Source organism: Saccostrea echinata, unplaced genomic scaffold (genome assembly GCF_033153115.1).
Source record: "Saccostrea echinata isolate AGI-Se365-2 ecotype Australia unplaced genomic scaffold, CSIRO_AGI_Sech_v1 ptg000005l, whole genome shotgun sequence".
Taxonomy (NCBI): domain Eukaryota; kingdom Metazoa; phylum Mollusca; class Bivalvia; order Ostreida; family Ostreidae; genus Saccostrea; species Saccostrea echinata.
This window is the reverse complement of record NW_026889754.1, coordinates 845,484-857,961: the sequence shown is the minus strand read 5'-3', so window position 1 is coordinate 857,961 and position 12,478 is coordinate 845,484. Positions and strand designations below refer to the sequence as shown.

General features: G+C 36.3%; 1 protein-coding gene across 1 annotated transcript; it reads left to right on the top strand.

Moving 5' to 3' along the window:
• Positions 1 to 5,326: 5,326 nt before the first annotated feature.
• On the top strand, positions 5,327 to 10,666 carry LOC133179768 (uncharacterized). Its single transcript, XM_061314461.1, has 2 exons — positions 5,327 to 5,482; positions 8,762 to 10,666. Exons 1-2 carry the CDS (start codon positions 5,329 to 5,331, stop codon positions 10,417 to 10,419), a joined length of 1,812 nt encoding a protein of 603 aa, XP_061170445.1. The 5' UTR covers positions 5,327 to 5,328; the 3' UTR covers positions 10,420 to 10,666.
• The last annotated feature ends 1,812 nt before the right edge of the window (positions 10,667 to 12,478 follow it).

Sequence of the window (12,478 nt, the reverse complement as noted above, 5' to 3'; positions counted from 1 at the left end):
CAGGAAAACTTCCAATTTAAAATCACTTGATCAGAATCTGTTCCACTTTGTGTAGACACAACATGTTTGCTTAAATACTTTTCCTACTTTTCTTGATCGTATTATCTGAAAGACAATCATCATCTGACAAGAACATAAAAGATAACAGTAAGTTTCTTTGAATTGAAGTAATCTTACTATCCTTTGCCAGATGACCTCTGCACCTTATCAACAGTAATGTCACTATTGGGAATGTCTAATACTACAGATGGATCTCTTTCCCATTTATCAGTTAACTTGCATTTTTAAATCTTTGCTAAAAGTCGAATTAGAACCTTGTTCCCGATCTCTAACTTTGAGAAACGGACTCTATTATTAGCTCACTTGAGCCGAAGGCTCAAGTGAGCTTTTCTGATCAAAGAGTGTCCGGCGTCCATCTTTCGTCTGTCGTCTGTAAACTTTTCTCATTTTCGACTTCTTGTGAAGAACCACTGGGCCAATTTCAACCAAATTTGCCACAAAGCATTCTTGGGTAAAGGGTATTTGTTTCTTCACTGGAAGTGTCGCGCCATCTTTCAAGGGGGATATAATTAAAAATTCGGGAAAATTTGGAAGCATCATTTAAAAAACCTTCTCAAGAACGATTGGGCAAGAAAAGATGAAACTTATTTGAAAGTTTCATTATAAATCTTCTCAAGAACAGTTGGGCCATTATTAGTCATATAAATATATAGGTGGTGTAGATTCAAGTTTGTTCAAGTCAAGACCCCGGGAATAGGAAGGGACCACAACAGTGGGTCAAAGTTTAACATAGGAATGTATAGGTGTAATGGGTAAGGGGCATTTGTGTAAAACGTATTGAAGACTTCAAATTGTGGAATGACCCGACAACCCTTGGAATGAAATAGCCAAAGGGTATATATAGGGAAAAGATTTGGGAAAGTCAGGCATTCAGAAGCTAGCTGAAGGAGTTGGATGTTGAATCAGGAATAAAGAAGTTAAGGGAAAGAGCAAAATAAAAGTATAAAAGTTATAAGCACTAGAGGCAAGTCCTAAATAATGATATTGATGTTATGTTCTTGGTGAAGTAAATCTGAGAAGATAGACACATTCTTCTTATCTATAAGTAGGAACCTAGGGGAGAAACACGTGCAAGTAGTACCTTACCCATTATTCTACTACACATTCCCGAGATCAAAGAAATTCCGCGGACATCATTCTCCAATAAATCATGAACGTCATCAAAAAATATCAAATCAGAAGTACATATTAAACCCAAACCTGTACAGTTGAAATCAATATTTCACTGTAGAATCTAATACTTATTTGTACCATATCGTTGTGTCGTCTTCCGCAGTCTAAAAAGTGTGTATTGCCTAAAACAGCTGTAAATAATGTCAGGTTTTATAGCTAAGTTGGGCAGTTCCACGGACCTCCCCACAACATTTACACTCCGTGATTTTACTGATAAAGCAATGAAACAGAAAACTGATTTTGTTTTTTTTTTTCATTCTTAAAAATTAACCAGTATATGTTACAAACAAATTTATAAATAATTAAAGGATATATTTGACCCAACAAAAGCTCATATCGTCTGCATTTTATGCAAGTAATCAACCAAACTGACCCTCTGGTGTTAAATGGAAAATGAAACAACGAAATCGCGACATGGTGACCTAATTCGTTTCTCTATAGAAGAAACGATCAGTCGTATTTTAGAGCTGTTAGTAGAATAGAAATAAAGTCCTTGTTGTCTTGAATGATGCAGGATAACCTCCTCGGTCTCAAATATTGATTGAAATATAAAAGCCTCGGCTAACGCCCCGGCTTTTATATTTCAAACAACATTTCTCGACCTCGGAGGTTATTCTGCAACATTCACGAAAACGCAGACTTTATTTCTTAAATCATTCCAATCTATAACTCACACAGCATAGAAGGAAAACCTATACATCCCTTGTAGGTACCTGGTCATACACATTACATAAGAAATATCTTTGAAAATCTTCCTAAGAACAAGTAAGCCATTATAGTCATTTTTATACAGTAGCAAACTTAGGTGTTATAGAATCAAGTTGGTTCAAATTATGACCCCTCAGTTTTGCATAAGAATATATCGGAATCATCTTGAAAAAAATCTGCTCAAGTACAGCAAAGCCACGATTAGTCGTATTATTAACGAAGCGTCCTCCGGTAGATTCAAATTTGTTCAAATTAGAGTGCACAGGGTTTGGCCACAATGAGCGATTAGTGTTTTACACAGAATACACAGAAGAATCTTTAAAATTCTATTGCTCAAGAACAACAAAGCCATGATTAGTAATATTGAAGCATTCTGAGGTAGTGTAAATTTTAATTTGCCCCCCCCCCCACCCCACCCCGGCAAACATTTTACAATACTGAACTCATTTCTGATTCTTCCTAACCAATGTGCTCAGGTGAGCGATGTGGACCATAGGCCTCTGTTATAGTTCTCTTTGTGTCTTAATGTATTTTTTGAACACTTGATCTTTCCACATTATAAGTAAAATTTAAACTTCTTTTCAATTTTCAATTTGTCAACAAACCAGTCACGGTAGCCTAGTGATACGGCGCTCGCTTCGTGATCAGGAGGCCCGGGTTCGATTCTCGTTCGCCGCGCCGCGTCAAACCTAAGACGTAAGCATATGTAGTACTTTTCCTTTGCCAAGCGCCCGGCACTAGAAGTGAAAGTCACGGGTCTTTCGGATGAGACCTTAAAAACCGAGGTCCCGTGTCTCGATAGGCGTTGGCACGATAAAGAACCCTCACTGCTCAATGGCCCTGAGTGCCAAGTATAGGTCTAAGTTCGAAGTCCTTCACGACATACGGCGAGGTCTCTATATGGGTGAAAATTTCTCGAATGGGACGTTAAAGAACATACAATCAATCAATCAAATTGTTAACATAAGTTTGATGATTGACATCAGATTTTTCAGAAAGTTCTTAATTCAAAAATGCATAAACTGCCAATTTTGGGTGGCTACCAAACATTAAGTAATGTGGTGAAAAACCAGTTGTCTCTTGTTTGGTTGCATTACAGGCATGAACCAACAATAAAATAAAAGAAGCACATACGGTACTGACATAAGCAATAACCCTGTCTAACTCTTCTTGATTCTGATGTAAAACAGTACCATGACCTTCCCTACTAGCATCAACATTGATAATAAAAGGTTGGGAAAAGTCTGCATAGGCTAAAATAGGGGGTGACGTAAGGTTTTCTATTAGGGAATCAAAAGCTGTTTGTTCTGTTTTACCCCAAATCCAATGAACTTTTTTTTCTTCGTAAAAATAAAAGCGAAAAGTTTTTATTTACATGTCATAACCACCTTTAGCCGAGTTGGTATCTGTAATCTGGTTGTCACTTCTTATGTTTACATGAAGTGTACATGCAAATTTTGGTGTTGTTAAAAGGTGGTTAAGACATTGGTAGGAGTTGCCTAATACACCGTCACTCTTTTGAGTTTTCCCATTACCTTAATGCTCATATGGACTTATAGTACATTTTTGTGACCCCATTTCATAACAAATACAACAGCATCATTAACCAATCAACATTAATCATTAAATTGGATCATTAGCCTACTAATGCATATAGCTTAATGGGGAAAAATTACCTAAAACTTTGAAGACAGTGTAGGCTGCAGAATGATCCTTTCATTTCTTTTACAAATTTTGTCGAAGATTAAATTCGAAATCTTCAAAATGAAATTTCAGTATTTAATACTTTTGACATTCCAGTCAACCAAGGTGAGGTAGATCAAATACTATCCTACCTGTACTGGATTCCCAAACGTCATAAAATCCTTACGAATAAAGATACATTACCGAGTCCAGCTTATTCTCTACCAAGCTCCTATCTTGAAATTGAAAATAAATAATTTATCCTCGACTGGCATGAAATAAATTCTAGTAATGTGTCATTGATTAGTTCTACTTAACCCCCCCCCCCCCCTTCCCCCGAAATAGAATTGTGAGTTTTGACTTGACAATTTTTTTTTCAGTGAAAAAGAAAATAAATTATATGTCCATGATCAAGAATCAAATGGTCGTCCCTTAGTTATATATTTTTATGCCCCGGGATCGAAATATCCCGGGGGTATATTGTTTTTGTCCTGTCTGTCTGTCTGTTTGTCTGTCTATTGTCAACTTTAACATTACCCATAACTTTTGATTGGTTGGAACTATGACTTTCATATTTCACTTGTGTATTCCTTGTGACAAGAATTTCTTTGGGTACCATCATATTTGACCTTTTGACCTTGACCTTGGAGTTTGACCCACTCTTGCAAAATTTTATCAGACTTTAACCTTGGCCATAACTTCTGAACAAATGGGGCTTGGGGTTTCAATCTTCACATGCGTATTCTTTGTGACAAGTACATCCTTTGGATACAAACCACTTTGACCTTTTTACCTTGACCTTGAAGTTTGACCTACTTTTAAAAAACTTTAACCTTGGCCATAACTTTTGAACAGTTGGTGCTTGGGGTTTCAAACTTCACATGTGTATTCCTTGTGAAAAGACCTTTCTCTGGATACCAACCACTTTGACCCTTTGACCTTGACCTAGGAGTTTGACCTACTTTTGAAAAACTTTAACCTTGGCCACAACTTTTGAACGGTTGGAGCTAGGGCTTTCATGCTTCACAAATGTAATCCTTGTGACAAGTCCTTCCTTTAAATACCAACAACTTTGACCTTGACCTTGACGTTTTACTTACTTTTAAAAAACTTTAACCTTCGCCATAACTTTTGAACAGGGTTTCAAATTTCACAGGTATATTCCTCGAGACAAGACCTTTCTTTGGGTACCAACATTTTTTATCTTTTGTCCTGAATTTTGACTTGCATTTGAGAAACTTTAACCTTCGCAACAAGCTGCCATACGGGGGCAGCAGCGTTTCACAACCACATCTTATTTTCTTTTTTCTGTTTTGTATACGGCTGGGTTTTTTTTTTTAGAAAATGATTTTATATCAGGCTACATAAGCTTTTTGTAAGTAATAATGCACTCACTCAGATATAGCTCCAATCTCTTTAAATAAAGACTAAAGTCTTATAAAACATACATTTAAAACCATTGAAACCAGTGATTGGATGACTAAATACAAATATTAATACTTATTCTTCTGAAAGAGAATTTAAACGTTTAGACTAGCAGTTTAGCAGGAAAGTTTTCCGTTTTAGCATAAAACAGTTATTCAATATCTGATCATTTTTACATGATATTTCAATAGAAAAAAAATCTTACACAATGCTTTTGTTAAACATTATTTTTGAATTTGATTTTCTTTAGAAAGTCAACAAGAATTAGCTGTACCAGAGATGGCATCTAGTTCTAACTTCGATACAGGGTACTTTGACAAAATCTTTCCTTTTGTAACCAAACAAGATGTTTTTCAAATATCGAAACCTACATGTATAGAAAGAGAAGATATTAATAGGGCAAGAAAGACATGGAAACTGCAGTCAACCAAAGGTATGAATAAATTTGAAGAAAAGAAAAAATTAAACCAGTAAATTATTGAATTCAGATATGCGTAATAACAATAATCAATCATTTTAAACTATGTCATAATTAAGACTTAAGCTGGCTTATTTTTAATTTTGTCCTCTGCCAAGCACTGTCGCTTGGATTCAAGTTAATTCAAATGAAGGGAAAAGTCATCTTTCTAAGGGAAGATAATTAGAGAGTATTTATTTCTCCTTTGTTATTGATGACCGTAAAAGGTCGCAAATAACAAATGAAAAGATAGTTATTTCAATTCTAATGCAATTTATGCATATCTTTATGTTTACTTCTCATTTTGATGCGCCCTAAAATTATCTCAAGGACATTTAAAAGGGACGGTTAAACTTTTATGATGAAAAATGGAGATAACGAACAGTATTCAAGCTCAAAGTCAACTAAAACAACTCAAACCGGGAGCAGAACAAACACAGGTGTTATCAGGTACCATGAAGGAGTGAGCATCCCCTGCCGACCGGTCACACCCTATAACGATTTTTGTTGCTTTCGTTTGATTTGCTTTTGCCTTACGTCAATAAACAGTTAGGTTTTCATCACATTGACACTTAACTTTACTCGGTTTCCTTGAAATATTTCAATGGATATTTTGAAGAAGATAAAGCAAATCCATACTTTGATTCTTCAACTGCAGAATACAAAGTAGTTTTTGTGAATATTAATATTGCCCAGCATAGGCTCTTTGAGCCACCACAATGTATCGGAATGTAGTTCTGACACTACGAGTTGGTTCCATAAACTTAAAGTTTCCAACAAAAGAATAGATTAAGAATCCACAGTATTTTAAGTTGAAGTCTACATTTCCTATATATATGCCCACACTATTGCTTCCAAACTTTTCAATCATAAACAAAGCCTACACTGCCTAGATATTGAACATCCAAAGCAAAATCCTCTTATGTGTTCTTGCTTTTCCTCTTTTTTCAACAACAGTTCCACTGGACACGTCATTACTGGTGATACAATTGAAAGGGTACAGCATAAAAGGTCCTTAATACAGTGAGCCCGGATTTTTCGATTGGCGACAGAATTTCATTTCTATTTTGAATTCTGTCGAAGATTATGCCAAACGTTGGACTAAGTATGAAAAACAAGACATGAACACTTTTTCAGAATGGATTAAGTGTTTTAGTAATATATTAAAAAATCGTATTAGAATATTAAAAGACAAAATGCTATCCGTCTATCCTTTCGTTATCACTAAATCGGAGGTGATCAAAAGAATTAGAAAGAAGCAATATGGTATGGTTCCAGCAAACAAGGCTTGTAACAATATCGTCTTTGTTTTTAAGGCTCATTGTTATAACTGTATTTTGAAAGAATTTGGTTTTAATTTTACGCCTGGAAATCCTACATATACTCATAGTTCTTTCCAAAGATGAAATTCTTCAAAATCATATGTCAGTGTTTAATACTTCTAACATTTCAGTCAACCAAGGTGAGTTCTTCCTATCCGACCTATAATCTTTATAAAAATCTCTGCAAACAAACATATATTGCCGGGTCAAGCAAATGCTCTTCCAAGCTCTTATCTTTACTCCTTACAAAAATATAAACTGCTGTAAAGACGAAACTTCTAGAAAGCTTCCAATATAAAACAGATTTCAGGAAATAATCAGAAAAAAAGTTTTCTTATTGAATGTTCAAACCTTTTTGTTTTTGCATCATTTGTATCTCTATATGGTTAATTCACCATATGTGAAAATAAAAAAAAAAATCTAAGAAGCAATAAATTTAACTATTTCCTATAAAACTAGTCTAGGAAATTTACGTTAGCCAAAAATCAATTATAGTTAAATCATTTATATCAATGTGCTATTCCAAAAAAAAACATTTAATCCTAAAAAGACAATAGCCTTGACCTAACCTTCGTTCTAAAGTAAAAATGGTCATTTTTTCCTAATTAAAACCATCACTAAGTGATATCGTCTTCTTAAACCTGTGAAAATTTCATTCATTTTAAATATAATAGATATGAGAAGAATCCCACCTTTACTAGAAATTTAAAACTTAAAAATGAAAAAGGTGAAGATAACGAACAGTTATTGGTCTTAAAAATTCTATAAATAATGCAAATCTGTGAACAGGGCATAAACATAGACCCTTAAAAATTCCAGAGGTGGGATCAGGTGCATAAGACGAGTAAACATTTTCTGCTGACCGGCCATCTCCGCCGTGAGCCCTATGCATTGATCAAGTAGACGAATCATCCCGAGTCAAATTTAGTGTAAAAATCAAAAGCCTAATAATTGGGATGAAACAAATTAGGCCAAATACAACGTAATAATAAGTTACGTTTGCTAACAAAGTCATAATAATGACAATAGAATCAACCAAATGCTGACTTTAAATGAGGCAGTTGAAATTCTTATAAAATCAACTTATCTGTAATTAGCCTGCCTCGGTTTATAATATGAGCATGCTCTTGAGCAGCAAATACTGTGGGAGATACAAATACCATAAGCAGGTGATAGTGGAATATTACTACATAAATAAGGAAAGTTTACGATGGAAAAGCGTGTGTGACAACAGGCATAACAAATAGATATGTGTCCTTTATAACAGTGATAGCAAATGCTTATGTTTATGGAACAATGTTAGAAGTCAGCTATAACTAATGTTTGTGGTAATGAAATATATGGAGATAACTAACAATATTCAAGCTCAAAAGTCCATTAAACAATACAGAATAGAGCAGAGCAAACACGGACCTCTATAACTATATCCAACTATAAGTTGGATTACCACTTGTTGAATAAAATCCTCTGAAATAAAATTTAAACATTGAGCCTTATAAACAAAGATATTTACTATATTCACTATGAAAAGCGGATTAAGAAATAAGTTCACTGGCGTTTTATTATTCCCAGTTCAAATAAAATCGAAAAAAATCCTTATGAAACAAGGTGATTTGATGAATCAGCAATAAATGTTTCCCTATTAAATTCAAGAAAAACCCTCTATGGCATTATTGCATAGGACGACAGGATTTAGGAGACAGTATTATAACTAAAATTTAAAGAAAGAGACGATCAGACGGACTGAAGGACGACGGACAAACCTCGATCCAAAAAAAACGCTCTTGTTTGTTTGGTTCATGTGAGCTAAAAAAAGTGGAGAATTTGGCCAATAGACTTGGGATGCGATTATTGTCTTAACTGAATCTCCTCTTTCTCAATCTATTGTCAAATAAATATTATTGCTACATTTTGAACATTTTCATTCTTATAGATATGTCATTTTCCCAGGACTTTTGTCCAACCATTGTCTCAACGTCCAGTATAACTGTACCCGGAAATCACGCTATTTGGCATATCTCCTGTGTGACGTCAGACAGGCTATGGGTCAGCGATAGCGAACATCTCCTACTGGTTGACACCTCCGGACACAAAATACAGAAAAAGAAAATTGAAATTGGCAAGTTGGCATACGCAGGAATTCATTCTGTAACAGAGGAAGGGGACCTGCTATTTATAGATGACAATAAAGTGCAGAAGATGACGTCAGACGGCACCATCACTACACTCATCCATCAACCATGGGAAAGCTTATTCTGTATCCACTCCTCCCGCCTCAACGGAGACATACTGTTGGGTTGTTTTAATGAAGTGAGGAGGTTCGACAGGATGGGACGGCGGGCAAAGATCTGGAGAAATGAGACTTGTTATTATCCAAAGTACATCACAGAAAACAAAAATGGGGACATCTGGTTTTCTAACTGGCATATGAGAGTAGTGGTGGCAATGGATAAATCAGGAAAACAACGCTTTAAATACAGGGGTCAGCAGAATCAGTATGACTTTTGTCCCCGTGGTATCTGCGCTGATGTCCTCGGGCAGATCCTAGTGTGTGATAATGCCTGCGGCAATCAAAGTGTCCATCTACTGGATCAGAAAAGTCAATTCCTTGGTCTCCTTCTCACTGAAAAACAGGGATTATACAGTCCCCTTGCTCTTTGTGTGGACGACAAACACAAGCTCTATATGGGACAGATGTTTAGTAACACAATAATGGTGTATAAGTATGTTCAGGAAACTGATGTTTCAGTTTCTCCGCATTTGAATTCTGCCCTTGTAATCACTTCTAGTTTTATCATATCCAGAGTTAATGGACTTTTCCATATCTCCTGTATGCCCTCAGACAGATTCTGGGTCAATGATGACAGACTTCTTCTACAGGTGGACTCCTCCGGTTGTGAACAGAAGAGAAAAAAAGCTACATTTTGCAGTGAAGGAGGAGTTCACACTGTCACAGAGGACGGGGATCTGTTGTTTATTGATCACACTAAAGTGCAAAAGATGACTGCAGACGGGATCATCACTACACTCATCAAGCCAGACATAGGGGAATTATACTGTGTTCACTCCTCCCGAATCAACGGCGATATTCTGCTGGGGTGTCATTATGGATTGATGAGGTATGACAAGTGGGGGAAGCTGAGTGCGGACGTTAGGATGAACAGGACATTCCAGATTTATTATCCGATGTACATAACAGAAAATAAGAACGGAGACATCTGGGTCTCTGAACTCCTGGAAGAAGCAGTGATGGTATTTGATAAATCAGGACAATATCGGCTTAAGTATACAGGTCAGCAGACTTGGTGTGACTATAATTCTAAGGGTTTCTCTAATTTTCTGTATCAATATGAGCGTCCGTCTCCTTTCGGGCCTCGTGGAATCTGTACTGATATCTTAGGACAGGTATTGGTCTCTGATATTTTAGTTCCCAGTGTCCATCTCCTGGATCAGGATGGTAAGTTCCTCCGTCTCCTGCTGACAAGAGAACATGGATTATACAATCCAACGGCCCTGTGTTTGGACAACAAACACAACCTTTATGTCGGAGAGAAGTTTAGTAACAAAATAACAGTGTACAAGTATCTATAGCAAACAGAGAATTTAAAAACATCCTTGATGGAGTTGAAATAAACACGGTGAAATATGAATGTTAATTGCTGATCAATTGATACAGCTGTAATGTTTTATTTGACAATCATATACTTGATATATATTATGATAAACGACTTGCAAATTGATAAGAGAAAAATTCTCCGTAAGCACTTAACGTTTTCTGACACGCATGACAATCATCTTAAGCAAAAGTGCATATTTAAAATAAAATATTTTGAAATGAGATTTGATAAGTCAGTTGTACAGCAAACAGTAATCTATCCTCTACGGTTGTGAGCTTTGGAACAACCTTTCTACAACTGATTACCAACGCCTGAATGTTTTCAAACATTTTATATGTAAAAAAAAAACGCTCTGAATCTCCATACAAAGACAAGATCTGATATCTGTGAAAGTTTTTTTTCAATGTCCTACCTATCACTGAAATCAACATCCGTATGCTGCTGTTTCTCGGGCGACTTTGTCACATGGATCATCGTTTGTAAACTCATAGGAAGTCCTCCCGAACAGAATCTAGATATCTGCTGATTACTGGATATTTTCATGCATGTCGCTTGCATTTGTCGCCGACATTTGATTTATGTAACTGATGTTGGGTAATGTTTCCAATAAATTTTTAAATGTTCAACTTCCTCCCGAAATGTGCAATGACATCGTTATCTCCCAAAGGTCTTTGTCATTGTATACGTTTATATTCATTCTTGGAGGACATGGAATCCACAACATGGATTCATTCCTGATGTCATCACTGTTTTATCTCCTTATATCACTGTTTTATCTCCTTATAAACTTACTGAATACCTACAAACCTGGCTCACTTTTGATTTATTTCCAGCAAAGCATTCCTGGAAAAAGATTTTGAGATCTTCAGTGTCTAAACAACACAAAACACAACGAAGCAATGAAGTTAAACGACAGTGATTTTCGCCGTTTCCTGTCTATAATCAAACATAGGTAATCAAAGATTACGAAGCTCACCTCGACGAATGTTATCTACATGTAAGGCAAATTTCACATCATATTTTTTTCTAGTTAGGGTACATCCCAAGATCAATATCCATGCAAGTTTGATTTAATTATAGATCTGCTCAAAAAACTTTTGACCTGTTTAGTAATCAAGAAAATTTTGGTCAGTTCCAACATCCAAAGCAAATCTGGAAGTTTTCATCCTAAGATGCACCATCTATGCAAGTTTAATCATAACAGGCCATAATATTATATAGCTACTCCAAAAAATTACCCTGGTCACTCATCTGGAAAATGTACGTCAGATTCAGAATCCAAGGCAAGTCTGGAAGTATCCATCCCTAGATACATCATCCATGCTAATTTGGTTAAAATATGGCTAAAATTCACTCATGTGGAAAATCTAGGTCAGATCCAGCATTCGAAGCAGGTTGGTTAGTGTACATCCCTAGATGCATCATCCATGAAAGTTTGGTCCAGGTAGGGCTTATAGTTACTTTGGAATGGACCTGCTCCTAAAACTTTAACCTGGTCACTCATCCAGAAAATCTAGGTCAGATCCAGCATCCGAAGCAAGTGTGGTAGTGTCCATCCCTAGATGCATCATCCACGCAAGTTTGGTCCGGGTAGGGCTTATAGTTACTTGGGAATGGACCTGCTCCTAAAACCTTAACCTGGTACACATCTAAAAATCTACATCAGATCCAGCATCCGAAGTAAGTGTGGCCATGTCCATCCCTAGATGCATCATCCATGCAAGTTTGGTCAAGGTAGGGCTTATAGTTACTTTGGAATGGACCTGCTCCTAAAACTTTAACCTGGTCACTCATCCAGAAAATCTAGGTCAGATCCAGCATCCGAAGCAAGTGTGGTAGTGTCCATCCCTAGATGCATCATCCATGCAAGTTTGGTCCGGGTAGGGCTTATAGTTACTTGGGAATGGACCTGCTCCTAAAACTTTAACCTGGTACACATCTAAAAATCTACATCAGATCCAGCATCCGAAGTAAGTGTGGCCATGTCCATCCCTAGATGCATCATCCATGCAAGTTTGGTCAAGGTAGGGCTT